This window comes from Penicillium hordei, assembly GCF_028827395.1.
Source record: "Penicillium hordei strain IBT 12815 chromosome Unknown utg000003l_segment0_segment0, whole genome shotgun sequence".
NCBI classification, from domain to species: domain Eukaryota; kingdom Fungi; phylum Ascomycota; class Eurotiomycetes; order Eurotiales; family Aspergillaceae; genus Penicillium; species Penicillium hordei.
In genome coordinates, this window is record NW_026623144.1 from 3,110,690 (window position 1) to 3,126,463 (window position 15,774).

A 15,774-nucleotide genomic window follows, 5' to 3' on the forward strand; every position below is an offset into this window, starting at 1 on the left:
TTGAGAAGAAACCCCTTGGCCGAAGAGGGACGAGTGCTGTTGGCAACCTTATTCATAAGCTAGTGGAGTGACAAAGGTACAGGAACCCTATCAGTCTCGGAATGTGGCTGCCTTTACAGCAGCCAAATCACCGACCTCTTCATGAAGCATACGAAGTGCCTCGCGAGCAAATGGAGCAGCGGATGCCCGTACCTGCAGGACCCAACGAAGCTTTTCGAGTTGTTCAACGTAACCCGCTGCTTCATCCATTTCAGGACTCGTTGCCCACAAAAGACCGGCAAAGGCACCGACTAAAGCCACCTGGGCTGCGGCTGCAAAGCCCCAAAATGACTGAATATGTTCAGGCTGGAAAGATTCAATTAAGTTCATCGCCGACGTCAGTCGGGCGCGGGCAGCGGTTCGAATAGCTGAACGAAGAGACGGTGCACTATCTGGGTTCAGAACACGGAGTAGCGCGCGATGGATGGTCAGCTCTGTTGCCATATGCGAGAGATGCAAAGCGCCGTTTGTCGAGAGCCGCAATGAGGGTGTAGATTCCAGCTGGAGGCTGGCGGGCAGTGCTGCATGCCATTCGCGCAACTCCATCGCTAGGGGCTTTGCCAGACTCATCGCACCTGACGGCCCAATCCGCTCAAGTAGTCCGCCTTTTTTGGTTGCGCCGATGGAGCAAAATATGGACACGATGCGACTGAAGATCTTGGTCAATTCAATAGATTGCAGGAATGCCGCCCGACCCGCGGCTCCGTCCACACCTCCGTCCCCATTCTCTTCAGTCGCATCTTCTGGAAAGTCATTAAGTGTACACGGGCCAACATCCCAGTCACTCGTCCCCTCATCTTCGTCAATCTGAGTAGGAATGAGAGATGGTCGCCCATGCACAAGAACGCCCCACTTGTCCTGCATGTATAGCGCCCAAGCTAAACGTCGTCGTAGACCTTTCTCCCATTCTGGGATTTTCCAACCCGTACAGTCTATATGAATTCCCAAAGTCTGCCCGAGTGATAGTAGTTGAGCCGGAAGAGTGCTATGGGAAGACCTCATTCTTTGCAATAACAACAGACCAGCCTGTAATGTGGAGAGCTTGGGACGTTTCAGATCGTCGGCCATGGCTCGCATTGCTAGGTCCTCCAGAGCTTCAGCATCTGGTGTCCGAGGTGCAGTAGCGAGAGTTCGATCAAAGAGTTTCCAGTCTAGGGCGACAAGGTAAACGGCAGCGAGCAATGGTGGTGAGAACTCGCGATAGGACCGGGCATATTTCTCCAGGAACACGCCCTGGTCCAGGATGGGAAATGTACGGTGCATGATGCGAAAATATAGATTTACCAAGGTTGGTCCTAGCGGACGTATGGATTCCTCGATGCGATCTAGGTCGGTGATGCGTTGCATCTCAGACGCCGAATCCTTGTCAGGGTAGGTCATGAATGCAGTGGATTGATTCACACGCCGTGGGTAACATCTTTCCTGGCCAGAGAGCGACATAGCTGATGGCCGCAGATCAAGAAGTTCAGGTTCATGATAGCTGGCAGGGCCAATATACTCGGAATGCAGATGAAGCTCTAGACCTAATGTACCATCAAGTCGTGAATTGATTGGATCAACTATGGCCTGTTCTTCGACAGATCCAGCAATGGATGGCGTTGGAGAGCTGCGGTGTCTTTTTATCCTTTGCTTGGGGGTTAGCTAGAATGATCACAGATATTGCATTTCTATTGAAACGTACTTGGTTTCTGTTGTGCTCGGCGACTTCCTCCTTTTCCGCGGTCGTGGACCATGAAGAAATGTGCATTCGAGACCATTCAAGTTACAAAAGGTGCAGTTATCTTTCTCGGGCTCCCGTATACATCGCGACTTGCGATGACGGCAGCGATCGCATGGTCGCGTCGGGTGGTCCACTCCCGCCGGGGACATTTGATGCAAATCAACTATGTTCTTCTTTGGGTACAAATATCTTGGATATGAGGTTATCTAGTCATCTAGTTGGGTCGAATTCGGTCGAGCGATAAAACAGGTAGCTTATTGGGTGAGACGTTGACGATATTCTAGGATTGCCCAGTGCATTGACTCGCGTCCCATTTGGTCGAAAATGAGTGGCACGTGACTGCATATGGTTTTGTTCGAGCACTGTATTCACAATGAATTCTTTCGAATTCTATGGAATATGACAGTATCGCCGTGATTTCGAATTCGAGAAGTGGTCATCTACACGGGCAATTCAACAACAGTACATAAGAGTGGTGTGAGCCACCAGTGATAATATTCACCATGAAGTAGACTAAGCAGCACACAGGTCGTGACAATACCAGGACGAAGTGTGAAGAGGTCGTCACAAAGAAAAAGATAGAAGTAAATTTTGATTTATGCATGTTCAAAACCGGAACACAGGTCACAACCGATAAACCCGAACAAAAACCGAGATACCAAGAAAGAATGCAAAAGAAAAAAGACACGAGAAAACAGATAACCTCCCGCTAAAAAGCACGATCAAGCAAAGAGCAAAAGTGATGGAAGGCCAGTCGACGGCCTGGTCAAGTGTGTCTAGCCATGAGCTCGAAGCAAAAGAACAACCGCAGACTTTATGCAGATGCAGACAGGATGGGACAAAATATATACAGATGAAGGACAAATAATGTCTTTTTGCACATGATTGCAATGAGCATTGAGCCATCAAGGCACAATGCGTCAAGAGAATTGAAGTGATCACCAAGTTTCCTGAAAAAAAAATAGTTAGCAGAGCACCCAAAACATCAGAGCACATCAAAACTTACAGCAATATACTGTCCAGCCTCCTTCTTCCGCTGCCAGAACATATCGGCCTCTTGAGCATTAAGATTACCCTTGGCCATAGCAACCTCAATAAGAGCACCCTCAACACCCTCACCCATACCCTTACCCGAACCACAAACAAAGACACGACCGTCAAGCGAGTTGATAACAAACCAAACAAGATCAGCCTGATGTCTCACCTCTTCCTGCACATAGCGACTCTCGCCCTTACGGCTCTGCACAACAGTGCGCACCTTGTCCTCATGCACGCCCCACTCTCCGGAGTAAAGCTCATCAAGCAGCGAGTCACGGACACCCTGCAAAACCCAGACCTTGTTGGCGCAGTTCGCCGACTGGAGACGGCGTTGCACAAAGCCGCGGAAAGGCGCGATGCCAACTCCTGCACCAATTAGCAGCATCGGGCCATCCGAGGCAAAACGAGTCGCGAGCGGGTTCGCCATAAGTCCTCGGAACATGGGCACGTGAAGATCGAGTTTCTCGCCGGAGGCGTCGGCGGCAATCGCTCGCCGCGCGAGGGACTCTAGGTACCCGGACCCTACGCCTGTGCGTGACCCGCCGCGCCAGTCATCGGATTCAGCGACTGTGACAGCGACTTCTATTAGGCGTCGGCATTCGCTGCCTTTGTATTGGCAGGAGATCTGGGGATCTTGAGATAGGGAGTAGAAGCGGGGCATGAGGGTGTTGAGGACGGAGAGGAGGTGGTCGAGGGGTGGCTGGGAGCTTGAGAAGGCGGTTAAGAGTTGGGTGAGAGAGACAAAGGAGCTTGTGCGTAGGTCGCAGAAAGCGCCTTGGCCTTGGGCCGAGGAGAGGTATTCGAGGATTTTCTTCTCGTTTGGCTCGCTGGTGTACTCGGCAAGGAGGCGGAAGAGTGGCTTAGTTGGAGCGTAACTTTGGATATCGGAGCACCAGCTTAGGACTTCGCGACGGGTAGTGATGAGTTCGCGGGGCTTGTCGTCGCCCCAGATTGTCGGCCAGCGGCCATTGGTTGTGCGCATGAGAATTTTCTTGTCGCGCATGGACTTTGGTATACCTAGGAGGTTGAGGACCTCTTCGACTTCAGAGTCCTTGTTCTTGGGGCACACGCCGATTGCACCACCGACTACGAAATCAACCATCCCGCTTTCCGCGGGGTAGTCGGTGACATCGATATCAAAGTGGTAGGTACGCTTTTCGGCGCCGGGTCCTGTCAACTCACGGGCGTGGTACAGCGGCGCACGGTAGACCTGGTAAGGTGGGTGCGGCTGCACGAATTCCGGAGGGTGATCTGCGGGGCCAAAGGTCATCTCGACCGCCGATGCGGGGATCGGCTTGAACGAAACAGTCTTCTCTGGCAGCGGGGCAATGTTGGAAAGCTCACTGTCCATAGTGAGGAGATCGAGGTTTAGCTTGAGGCAATCAAAGGCCTTGTTACCGACAGGTCCAACGATGGAATTGAAGCCTGAGATTGGCCCATCTACAGGGCGCAATGCCTGTCCCCGGCAACAACCCCCACCACAGCAGAGGGATTGAAGCTTCTGAGTGCCTGCTGTGCCTACATTCTCCAATACCCTTCGCATATCGTCCGCGTTTTGTGAAATGAGGACAGTTGATGCTCGTCGACGTTGCCGACCACTGTCGACCTTTTCCTCTGCATTTTCTTCCTCCGATTGGGACTCGGTGGTTGGTGTTAGAGGGGTATCGGGAGAATTTGAGCCGCTTGACGTAGTGCCTTGAGAGGAGCCCGAGGAGATGACGTGGAAATTGGTGTCGGTCACTGAGAGCGAGCGCACACCTCGAGGCTCTTCCGGAATTGGGTTATCTGGGTGGGAGGTCGAGGACACTGGGATTTCTTGGTAAGTGCCTCTGCGGGGACGGGTCCCCGTTGAAGCATAAGTCGCCGACGGCATGATGGATTGAACGGCGTGAACTAATTCAATAGATCAGAATGTAAGTCTCGACGATTGGATTGGGATTGGGTGTTATCCGCATACCCATGAGGAAATTTAGAGGAGAGTTGGGGATCACCGAAAACTTGCACAAGAATCAGCGCAACGAGGGAAGACCGGGGTATATGAGTCGAGACGTAATGGAGGTTAAGAGACCCAGTGAAACCCCCCTTTTTTTTGCTTTCTATGAATAGAGCAGGGAAAGAGAAGAGTGGGATGAGGGAGGAGAGCGCGGACCCGAAGAATGGTCGGGACGATAGTTCCGTACAGAGAACCGGGAAAGTGAAAATGACGGTATGGGAATGAGAAATACAGGTCTTACAGCGTTGAAGATCGGAAACAGAAAAGGGATTTATCAGATTCGCCACATTCTTCGTCACCGAGTATGTTACACGGTTTGTTCCGGCATTGATATTTTACATATAAGAAACAGAATATATGAAATTCTGACTGACGTTGATCTTGGCCGTCAGCAGTAATAAGGACTCGACTACTGGATATGGCCTTGACTCCAGTTGGGGTCATCGTATCCATCCAGATCGACAGTGCATATGAAGATGAACTTGTACTTTACGCGTATTCGGTGGCGTTGGGTACACCCGAGGAGAGTCCTGGTCGGCTGTTAACTGGAATCGGAATGACCATAGTAGATGTCAGATGATTGCAATTTGAAACTATTATCCTATAATCTATAACTTACGTTTACAGGGGCTTTACAGGGATGATTTAAATTGCAATTGGGAAAAAATTGTATGTTCCGAGGTGGGCCGACTAAAAATGTTGAATTGGAACACGTGTAATGTACGTAATATGACAATACCATACACATTACCTCGGTTATCAGATCAATCAGATAGCAAACAGCGGATTTGTCCGCCCCTTTAAGTAATCAATCCCATCTGATAACCAACTTGTTACATACATCACTTTCACATTCATCTCCACATGCAAGCTGTTCTACCTACCGGGGCAATCTCGGAAAGGGGGTTTAGTTTATATTGCACAACTCCATACAACACCCCTGACCCCAAGCCTTAAGCCCCCATTCTTGCAAAATACAAAATGGATCTCTCTCTATAGACTCCCCCACTTTCCGGCCAGTCGGACCTAGCCTTGTGTATCACATTGGCCCATCACAGATCTCCTAGCTTACATGTCCCTAACCCTCGGTAACTCAATTTCCCAACCATCCGGTCCAAAGTGGAGATTCCAGGCCGAGATCAATCAGTGGGTCATTATTGAATGAGCTAGGGATGTTCTAGAAAAACAGTAAAAAATACAGACCCCTGTTGCTTTCAACCTAAAAGATTGACTGACGAGCTAGTTACTGATTCAATAATAGCCCATAACCTGAAACCACTCCCTGCCAATATCACGAACTAACTCTTCTCCGCGTAACTCATCTCCGTGACTTTTGGTGTGTCACTACATCTCTATTCTACGTACCAGTGGCCCTGCCTTGATTCACTATGTTCTTTATTACAGTAGGGCAAGAAAGCTGCGCTTTGCATACAACTTGATGATCCTGAGGTCAGGAAGTGTTTGTATTATAGTGGGAAGAAAGCCTGGAAGAGCTAACGCTAAGTTCCATCTGATAACTTAATTTTAAATGCTGATGACTAGCTAAATGGTCGAGCCCTTGCGCTTAAGCCCCCGAGACATCTAAATCGAGTAATTATCACCACGAATAGGGGTGGGCGCCACGTCATTATTGTACAACGTAGGTTGTTACAAGACGAATGAAATAATGATACTCAAAGGTTATAATAACAGCAGAAGCCTAAGATCGTACCTATATACGGAGTACGTTACATCATCACATCGTCAAATACGCAATCCCTCCAGCATCCAAGCATAGACAGAAGAATAATAACAGGAAAAGGGAAAAAAAAAGAGACAAACCCTCTAACCCAAAAAATCGCAATTTAACTATTTTCATCCCGATGAACCAAAGCCACAGGCGGAATAAAATGATGCCTCCCCAGAACCAGATAATAAATTGTCGCAGATCCAACGATGCCAACATACATCGCCACGCTCCAGTTCATCGTTTCAACCGTAACTTCCGTTGTCAGGGGAAAGAACGCAAAGACATAAAGTGGACAGAGGAACGCCAACGCCCCAAGATTCACCGCCATGCCAAATTTCCCGAGTGACCACCGATGGTGTGGAAGCGGCTCGCCCCGAACCCGTTTTAGGAATACGCATCCGATTGAGATGATGTACGCGGACAATAGGGATGTGATGGTGAGTGAAATAACAGCGTTTAGAGCGACCTCCGACCCGATGTTGATCATCGATAGTAGGATTGTAATGACTAGAGACACCATTACGGAGTTCAGGGGGATGTTCCAGCCTGGGGTGACCTGGCGGTTACATGTTAATACAGCTGAGGTCTATATAGGGGTTAGAAATGGTGAAGACATGGCTTACATATGCGAAAAATGACGAAAAGGGTAGCCCCTCGTCCCGGGCAAACGACCAGAGCTGACGCGATGCCGTCGCGACTTCGGTGATTGTGCTAGCGGTCAGCGTTACCACCAGCACGGCCGTCATGGCGTTTGTCGCCGCGAGGCTGCCCGTGGTATTGTAGAAGATCTGGATAAACGGGAATCTTGTCGGAGTATCTAGGATTCCGTCGACCTCGCCTAGTGTGAAGCACAGTGTGACCAGCATGATAAATCCCAACACGCCGTTGACGGCAACAGAGGTCATCATTGCCTTTGGGAGTGTCTCTGATGCATCTTTGATTTCCTCAGCTTTTTGGATGTCAGCACGATATACTAGGTCTGAGGTCGTTCATAGAGTTCATTCTTACACATATGAACCGAGCAATCATAACCAAGCATGGATGTTATGGTAGTAGATAAACCGACCAATGTGGCTGTCCCAGCGTTATCCCAGCCGCCCCCATTGTTGAACGTAGTGAAAACTGCGTGGGCATTGTTCCGTGGTGCGAGTACCCACAACGGGATAATGATCGCGAACACGCCAACAATATGAATGATTAAGATCAGCCCTTCTACAAAGGGAAGATTCTTGGCTAGGAATGTGTTGAACAGGATTGAGAATGTCGAGATGGCAATTACTAGCATGGTTCCATGCCATCGTTGGAAGTCATAGTCTGGCCGGTTCAAGACGATCAGGCCTTGAATGATTGTGCCGGCGAGGTAGGCGATGGACACAATGGCGCATTGCCACCCCATTGCAGAAAGCCATCCTGAGACGATAAGTTAGCTAGTTAGACTCACATAGGGACTAGCTATGTTACCTGTGATATAGCTGAGATACTTCTGTCCTCTCTTTGGTGCGAACTCAGACACCCAATGATACTGTCCACCGGCAGTGGGGGCCCTATTTGTCGATTGATTAGCGGCAATCTGGTCAGGGGCAGCAAGCTGGCAGTCACATACATCGAAGCCATCTCAGCAATGCTGGCATAGACAAGGGTAAACCCGGTCGAGACGCCGATGAACCCCCATATCAAGCCCGCTGTACCGCCGTCGGTCAGGCCAGCTGCCAGCAATCTATTAATGGAATCAGTGGTCTGCATAATCACCATATGCAGGGACTAGCACGTACGTCAGAATAACCTCCCATGTGCAGATCAAAGTGCACCCAAATCCAACAATAGAGATAAACCGAAAGTTTCTCTTCGTGACATTAGCAAAGCCAAGCGACAGGAACAACAAGAGCGGAGCAACTTACTCGTAAAACCTGCACTCGACCAAGAGCATTCATATCACGCCGATCTGCCAGCGTACCCATATACCGAGGCTCAACAAGTCCTTTCTGTGCATACTCCTCGTCGTCAAGGCCAGTCATCGTCTGCTGCGACTCAGGTCTGGACCTGTTGAATACCGTCATTATCGCGTGTGTGAATGAACGACTAAAATAAATATATATCGAAGATAAGACAACGAAATTCTCCGCAAGAAAGTAGGGAGTTGCGAGAATAAAAACAAAAGCCTATGTCTCCTGGCAACTCGACGCCCCGAAGGATCTAGGATGCGAAGTATAAAAGCGCCTAGCGAACAAAGCACCCTCTAATAAAACCAACAAAAAAATGGCCGTAGCCGGAAGAAGCAGGTATCAGGAGAAAACCCAAAGGACTGGAATCATGACGGCCACTGAATTGCCGGGATTGAAGCGTGGTATTGACGTGGTAGAGCAAGGCATGGCTTGGGAAAAATTCACACGCGCCATGTGGGAGAGAACACCTCCTCGGAACACCCAGGCAGCGATCCGAATGATACATCGTTCTTTGCTCGAGGGTGCTGCATCCAATCCGATTGGAAAAGGGGCTGTGACATTAATTTTTGGGATTTACTATCCCTTGTCTCTTGCCCGGAATGGGGGGGGGCTCTATTGCGACCTTGCATGGCAGGGGGGTGTTGTCCATTTAACTCTATATAACTTCTGTTGAATCTGGGAGATATTGAAGTCTGGACTAACTATCGGGGTTGTAATGTCACTTTAAATCCTTCTATTCTATCCCAGTTTGATATTAACGGTGACTTGTTTCTCACTTCTAAAAGTGCACTGAAATGGTAGACAATACAAAGTATGAAAGATAAACAAGCCTAGCCCCTTGAACAGACACGGCACCACTACCCGATACATTTTTGATGTATCACTCGCGCTAATCCTCTAACTCTATTAATCCCTGTCGTCTATCCACTCGATACTTATCCCCCAGACAATTCCGCCACACTCCATGCCTGTGAACTAAATGGCGGGTGGATGCATAAACCCCTCGCTTTATTTACCAAAGAGCAAACTGTATGGCCTATCGGATGATGACCCCCAAAGACCCGCAGTCTAATTCTGAAGGGGCGCGCACTGATCGACGACCCTACAGCGGGTCGCCATGCCCTAACGCAGTGTACTCACAGTACGTACTACCTCGAAGTTCGACGTGAGGGAGAGAAAGCAAACTACCATTCCAGCCAGATGACCTAAACTTACACCAAAGACAATAATTGCAACCATTTATACCCTCCAACGGAAAGAAGGGATAAACCCGCCATCCACATTCGAACCCCCTTCAGTATTCGCCACATCGAGCGAATCCCACCAGCTATACTTATGTACATTTCTGTACTCGATAGTCCATGTTTCTATCGGGTATCGGCATATGACCTCCCAAGGCAGAAACAATCATAATCCCAAAAGCACCGTAGGAGAAACGGAAAACCACGTAGCTCAATCGTCATCGCCGGGCCTTGACGCCTGCATATCTCCTGTTTCGGCCTTTCTATACAGTGTATACAAGCGTCGCGGTCTCAAATCAACCCCCTTCCTCCATATTAATTTCCGTTCCGTCATCCAACCCACATGGCTCTTCGATCTGACAGCCTTTCACAGTCGCTCCTGTGTCTGTGTTGATCAGCGCAACTCATATACATTCCACATAACACCACAGTATAGCTATCCATCCCTCCACATGACAACCACGAGAAGAGTACTTGTCTAGACTCCGTTATTTGAGGTGGCTCCTTCTCCCTCCCCCTTGACATGGGCCCATATGTGCCACCAGGCCAGTCGCCGCCCTTCGAGGTCGTCGATGACTTGCACCATGGCGCGTGGGTAATCATCACTGCTGCGCTGGGCCTGGTTGTCTCCCTGGTGTGCTTCCTCATTCGGCTATATGTGCGGCTCATGTTAATTCCGCCTTTTGCGCGCGATGATTGGGTTTTGTTGGGCGCTACGGTGAGTGAGGGCTTGCAGAATCGAGTCGAGTCAGGTTTGGGTTGGATGGATTATCTGAGCACACTGCTGACATGTATCATTTTAATTTCTGTACAGGCTATCGCTGTGGTGCAATCAAGTCTCATCTTTTATGCGTGCTCGCGCGGATTCGGGACTTCTATAACGTTATTGAAGGATGGTCGGCTTGATCAGATTCAAGCTGTAAGTCGTCATTTGATATTCTATTGCATTGTTCCATAAACCCAAACTAACCAATTACTTAAGTTAATTGCAACAAGCGATATCATCGCGCTGATAATCATCTACCTCTCCAAATGCTGCGTCGTGGCCATCTACCTCCGCCTCACGCCGCAGAAACCACATAATCGCGCATCCTGGGCGACCCTAGCTCTATGCACTGCCTGGGTCATCCCGGCTATATTCATTGTCCTAGTCAACTGTGAGCTAAACACACCTTGGCGGAGTGACGGTGGCCAATGCAACGACTTGGTATGTAAAGTCACTAATGATATACCCCTCACCAACTTCCAAAAGCTGTCTCTCATCTCGCAAGAATAGTACATACGATGGCAATTCATCGCCGCAGTCGACGTTATTACCGAAATCCTTCTCTTTCTCCTCGCCGTGATCCTCTTAAAAGGCCTCTTCATGTCCGTTCGCCGCAAACTAGCCGTCGGCTTCGCGTTTATATTCCGCTTTCCGTGAGTAATCCGCATGCGCATTCCCAATCCCAAACTCAAGACTAACCGCCTAATCCCAGCCTTATAATCCTTTCTCTAATGCACATCTCAACCTTTCGCACCGCTCTAAACAGCAAAGACACTACCCTCGCCGCGGTCAAACCAACAGTCTGGATGCAAGTCGAGCTCCACTACGCCCTAGTCGCATGCAGTGTATTCTGTCTCCGACCATTCATGGCAGCCGTCAGCACAAACTACGGCACGGCGGGCGACTCGACCCTGGAAAGTAGCGCGTCGAGGTCAAACGGCACGAAAGAAAGCTCGAAGACCGGGTCTGGCTCAGGCTCCAATTCGAATACCGTTTCGAGATCCATATCGCATTCTCGCTCACGGAGGAAAAGAGCCGGTACGGGGTCAAGATCGCTGACGGTTCCTCCCGCCGTTAGTGGTTCTGGCTCTGGGTCGCAACCGTCGGGGAATCATGGCCCGGGTCGGGATGCGCCGTTGTGTCTTGATGCCAGTCCCCGTGCGCACGGAGCGCTTGGAAATAATCAAAGGCATGGGGATAATCGAAGATCGGATACGGTGCGTGCGCCAATGCGCCGGTCGATGTTCCCGCTCAGCGCGCCGCGCAAGAAGCTGAGCTTTCAGGTGCCGGAAAAGGGGAAGAATGGTGTAAGGACTGGGTCTGGGGGGCCGTTTACGGTGGAGTCGGATTTGATTGAGCTTGTGCCGAGGCCACATACTCGGCATGAGAGTGGTGCGACTGATGGAGAGGATAATGAGGGGGCGGATAAGATGGTCATTCATAAGGAGATTCGATACTCGATTCAATACGAGGATGAGGCGGAGTTGAGGAGGCGGGAGGATTTGAAGAGCAATTCTGTTGATGTTTGTGCTTATGTATAATTTTATCTTATATTATATTTTTGTAGTATGTGTAAAGGGGGGGGGGGGGATATTATGCATAGATAAATCGGGGGTTCGGATATCCTTTGCTTTGGTGGCTGAAGTAGATGCTGCATATGATATTGAAATCCTGTAACGCCGGTCTTCTCGAATCAAACCAAGATATTGCTGATGATAAAAGCTGTACACAAAATCTAAACATTAGAACACTTCAACTTGGTCGCTTGAAAGGATGGGCTTCGGTGCTCCTGAAGAGAAGATCATTAGCTCATGACAGGATATACACAGCTGGGGACAAACATACAGCACATAGTCGTCCAGACTGATATGATCTGGCTCAGAAAAGATGAGATAGAGGTACTTCAAAGTCTCGGCAAGCCAAAAGCTCTCCATTTTGTCCTCGTGTTTTGGTTTCGAATGACGCACATCGTTGATAGACGAATGGCCAAACTTAGTCCGGGTAGCCTTATCAATATTTTTAAACATACGCCACGCAGAGTCCTGAAGAGTCTTATCTCCAGTAATCCGATACATGACGAACAGGGACTCGAGGGCTTCAGGTCTGGACCGGCAGTATGTTAGTGAGCTGCACCAGGAGGCATGGGATAAAACTCGTACCTGAGCTTGTAAGCTGCGTCTTGAACATCAGTCACACCTGGAGGTAGATGCTGAGCCTCAATACGGTCCTCCGCTTTCTCGCGGTCCTCCTCGGTATCAATAGAGTGCGATATGATATCGGACATCCACTGCTCTTCATCCCACGGACACTCATCAATGTGCTCGCAAGGACTGACCTGGAACACCTCCGGCATAATCCCTGTGGGCATGACATCATATGCCCAGACACAGCCGTCGGTAAGTCCCCGGGCAACATACATATCTTCCGGCCGATTGAAAACCTTAGCACCAATAGCCACGGTGCCACCCATGAAGCACTTGAGGTGGTCAGGCGCGTAATGGAAGGTCTTCGCGCTACTTCGCATTGCAACAACGTTGGCCGTGAAGAGAACGTGCCGGTCCTCGTCCTGGGTCATTCCTCTGAACAGCAGATTCTCGTTGAATGTTTCAATGGCCTTTTCGTACATCCTGTGATATTTGTCCGTCTGTGCACCCAGGAGAATGTGTTCTTTGGGCAAGTACTCGTAAGCGGAATCGGCACATCCGCCGATGGTGAATTCGGAGTCGTCGAATGTCATTCGGTCAGTGTCGATCCATGTCGGCCACATGCCAGGCATCCGTGTCTTGTCTTGTCCGATCTCGAGCTCGTTCATAATTCGCTGCACTGCGTCGTAGTACTTCGGATCACCGGTCAATTGAGTCAGGCGAGTGAACTCCATTGTCAAGGATCCCATTTCCGCTAAGCTTGTGCGTGAAGATGGTGTTATTTCTTTGCCTTGGGCAGATCTAGGTATTGTCAGTCTCGAATTCTCGTTGCATATTTGTGTATATTTGGCATACCTAGTCCAATCCCAGCGCACTTGAGGCATTCGATTATGCGTATCGAACGCATTGAAAATCATCTCGCCCAGTTCGACAGCCTTTCTCAGCAGGATAGGATGTTTGCCTTCGGTCAGGTCATGAGCAGCAATAAATCCACCCATGTAGCGGATGATTATCTCAAAGACAGGCACCTGTCTACTCTTGGTCGTTGTAAAGTCGATTTCCTCCAGGGCCTCCAGTGCTAGTTGTAGCTCATCGTCCAGTCCCATGATCACAAGCACATCTAGCGAATCAACAAGTGTGGCACCCCAACCATTGAAGGTATCCTGGTACCCTCCAGTGCGGGGTTTCACCTCGTCTCGCATCCACGCATGGTCCTTATATCCATTCCATGAATGAAGAAATGCCTCCTTCACAGCATCCCGCTTCTTGAGTCTGGCCATGCGCTCGCTGCGGGTTTCTTCGGGGAAATTGTGCTGAATGCGGGGAATTTTCGCTGAACCTGTTGGCAATGGGATGTAGTCTGTAACGGGGAATCGCTCGGTGACTTGATCTAGACGAATGGCATCATGTCGAATGGTGCCGTCTTTTCTGGAGATTGGCTTTGCTAGGCGACCTCGGTATGCTTTTGTACTAGGGAGCCAGAAGAAGAAAACATATGTCGCGACAATCAGAAATAATGCGGTTGATAAAGGTCGATTTTTGCGCTTGTTATACATAACGAATGAATAGAGTAGGGGTGTTGCAAGAAAACAAAAGGAATAATAAAAGAACGGTCATGGGAAGCCCAGGGAAGGAGTGGAATGGTGTACAACAAAAGTCAAGTGTAGGGGCCCGTAACAACGGCCGGCATTGATGTCTCGGAGAGATTAAGATCCCTGGGAGTTGGAACAAAGGAGGAAATGGACACATTTTTGTACAATGTGGCACGTCACTGATTGTGAGACGTCTCTGCGAAAGGGAATCAGACGCGGCCGGGTTCTTTGGAGCTCCATTGATCGTCCTTGGCTTTCGGAATTGAGTGCAAGGCATCATATCGCAGGGGGATGATGATTGGTGCAAATTTGAGAATGTGAACCCCTTCACACCTCGCCACACAAGAAGGCAAAAGCTGCAGGGCCCAAGTTATGTTTATTATTAGAGTATTAATGGTCCAGTCTAGGCTTGCGATAAAAGTGCCAAGAGGGTCTTCTGTCTCTCCAGGCTGTGCTCAATCTGAGGGCGCCACCAACCCCACTACGGCCCCTGAGTCTCTCTGATGGAGTAAGGGTTGATCTTGTCGATTTTAGACTGGAAGATCGCACAATAGGACATGTGAATATGAAAGCCTGTGCTTTAATATCCATGTGTACCATGATAACATGACTACATATGTAGCCAAAGGGATCTGGGGGGTATCAGGAAGCGATACTTACGGAGTACTCCGTAGGTCACTTTACCTTATTTTCTGTGGACTTAAATTCAGCCTTGCCCAGGCCCTGGGGTGGAACCTGGAGATCACGTAAGCTATTCAGGGTTCAAATTCACGTGATTGTTATGGTATGATCACATGACTCTGTGTGGGATTTATCTCTATTACGTAACCCACATAGCTCCCCGGGCCAATCTTGGAAGGTACCTCTGAATATCTACACTCTTCAGGATTCCTCAGCTGGAATTTGATGTAGTTAACTACTCATTGTAATAAAAGTATGGTAGGTTCGATCATTCGATTCCATAGTTTCCAAGATTTGCTGAAATCTGTGTTACCTTGATAGAATGAAAAGTGCCTATTCCAGTTGTTAGCATTGGCAATCATCCGTGGATCTCAAATTCGTCGACAAAACGTTTAATAGGGATATTAGCGATATTATTGGACCGTGCATCGGCATCCAAGAGCAAATCAGAAGCCAAAGTTGCCGATATATTAGACACTTACTCTCCAACAATGTAGAAAACATAAACAATTTAGAAAGAAGCGATTTACAAAATGAGATTGGAATCAGTGGCATTCAATGACACTTTAATGTCATCTACCTAGCCAAGTGGTGAACATTTACCGGGCAGCTCAGACAGAAACCCTTTGGATGCTCTTTCACAGGTGCCACAAGGGATATATAGGAGACGAAAACTCATTGGTAGCGATAGTTGACTTCTTCCAGTATTCAATGATGACTATGCCCTTAACAAATCAGAGCGAATCACATAAAATTTGTGTCAAAATGGCCAACGAGGCTTCTGGTATCAATTTGATCAATTTGCAAATGATGCTAATGCCTCGCTCGAGAACCTCGAATCCTACAAGAACAGCCTTGGCCGCCTTCCACTCAACGCGCAAAAGCGCA

At 49.0% G+C, this 15,774-nt stretch overlaps 6 protein-coding genes across 6 annotated transcripts; 1 reads left to right on the forward strand and 5 right to left on the reverse strand.

The window, feature by feature from the left end:
* Window positions 1–90: 90 nt before the first annotated feature.
* N7537_006395 (fungal specific transcription factor domain-containing protein) lies at window positions 91–1,786 on the reverse strand (the record flags this gene model as incomplete). Its single annotated transcript, XM_056897452.1, has 2 exons — window positions 91–1,668; window positions 1,721–1,786. The coding sequence occupies 2 exons, from the start codon at window positions 1,784–1,786 to the stop codon at window positions 91–93; spliced, it is 1,644 nt and encodes a 547-aa protein (XP_056753237.1).
* A 911-nt stretch (window positions 1,787–2,697) lies between these two features.
* Window positions 2,698–4,758, reverse strand: N7537_006396 (FAD binding domain protein; the record flags this gene model as incomplete). The annotated part of the gene is made up of 3 exons (XM_056897453.1): window positions 2,698–2,709; window positions 2,766–4,690; window positions 4,755–4,758. The coding sequence occupies 3 exons, from the start codon at window positions 4,756–4,758 to the stop codon at window positions 2,698–2,700; spliced, it is 1,941 nt and encodes a 646-aa protein (XP_056753238.1).
* Window positions 4,759–6,634: 1,876 nt separating this feature from the next.
* Window positions 6,635–8,576, reverse strand: N7537_006397 (putative GABA permease; the record flags this gene model as incomplete). Its single annotated transcript, XM_056897454.1, has 7 exons — window positions 6,635–7,075; window positions 7,143–7,468; window positions 7,528–7,929; window positions 7,981–8,063; window positions 8,123–8,236; window positions 8,292–8,362; window positions 8,418–8,576. 7 exons carry the CDS (start codon window positions 8,574–8,576, stop codon window positions 6,635–6,637), a joined length of 1,596 nt encoding a protein of 531 aa, XP_056753239.1.
* A 160-nt stretch (window positions 8,577–8,736) lies between these two features.
* N7537_006398 (uncharacterized protein) lies at window positions 8,737–9,091 on the reverse strand (the record flags this gene model as incomplete). Its single annotated transcript, XM_056897455.1, is given in 2 exon segments — window positions 8,737–8,890; window positions 8,907–9,091. 2 exon segments carry the CDS (start codon window positions 9,089–9,091, stop codon window positions 8,737–8,739), a joined length of 339 nt encoding a protein of 112 aa, XP_056753240.1.
* Window positions 9,092–10,226: 1,135 nt separating this feature from the next.
* On the forward strand, window positions 10,227–12,010 carry N7537_006399 (uncharacterized protein; the record flags this gene model as incomplete). Its single annotated transcript, XM_056897456.1, has 5 exons — window positions 10,227–10,421; window positions 10,518–10,622; window positions 10,686–10,910; window positions 10,980–11,122; window positions 11,182–12,010. The coding sequence occupies 5 exons, from the start codon at window positions 10,227–10,229 to the stop codon at window positions 12,008–12,010; spliced, it is 1,497 nt and encodes a 498-aa protein (XP_056753241.1).
* Window positions 12,011–12,221: 211 nt separating this feature from the next.
* N7537_006400 (glycoside hydrolase family 47 protein) lies at window positions 12,222–14,169 on the reverse strand (the record flags this gene model as incomplete). Its single annotated transcript, XM_056897457.1, has 4 exons — window positions 12,222–12,258; window positions 12,315–12,572; window positions 12,629–13,414; window positions 13,469–14,169. The coding sequence occupies 4 exons, from the start codon at window positions 14,167–14,169 to the stop codon at window positions 12,222–12,224; spliced, it is 1,782 nt and encodes a 593-aa protein (XP_056753242.1).
* Between the last annotated feature and the right edge of the window lie 1,605 nt (window positions 14,170–15,774).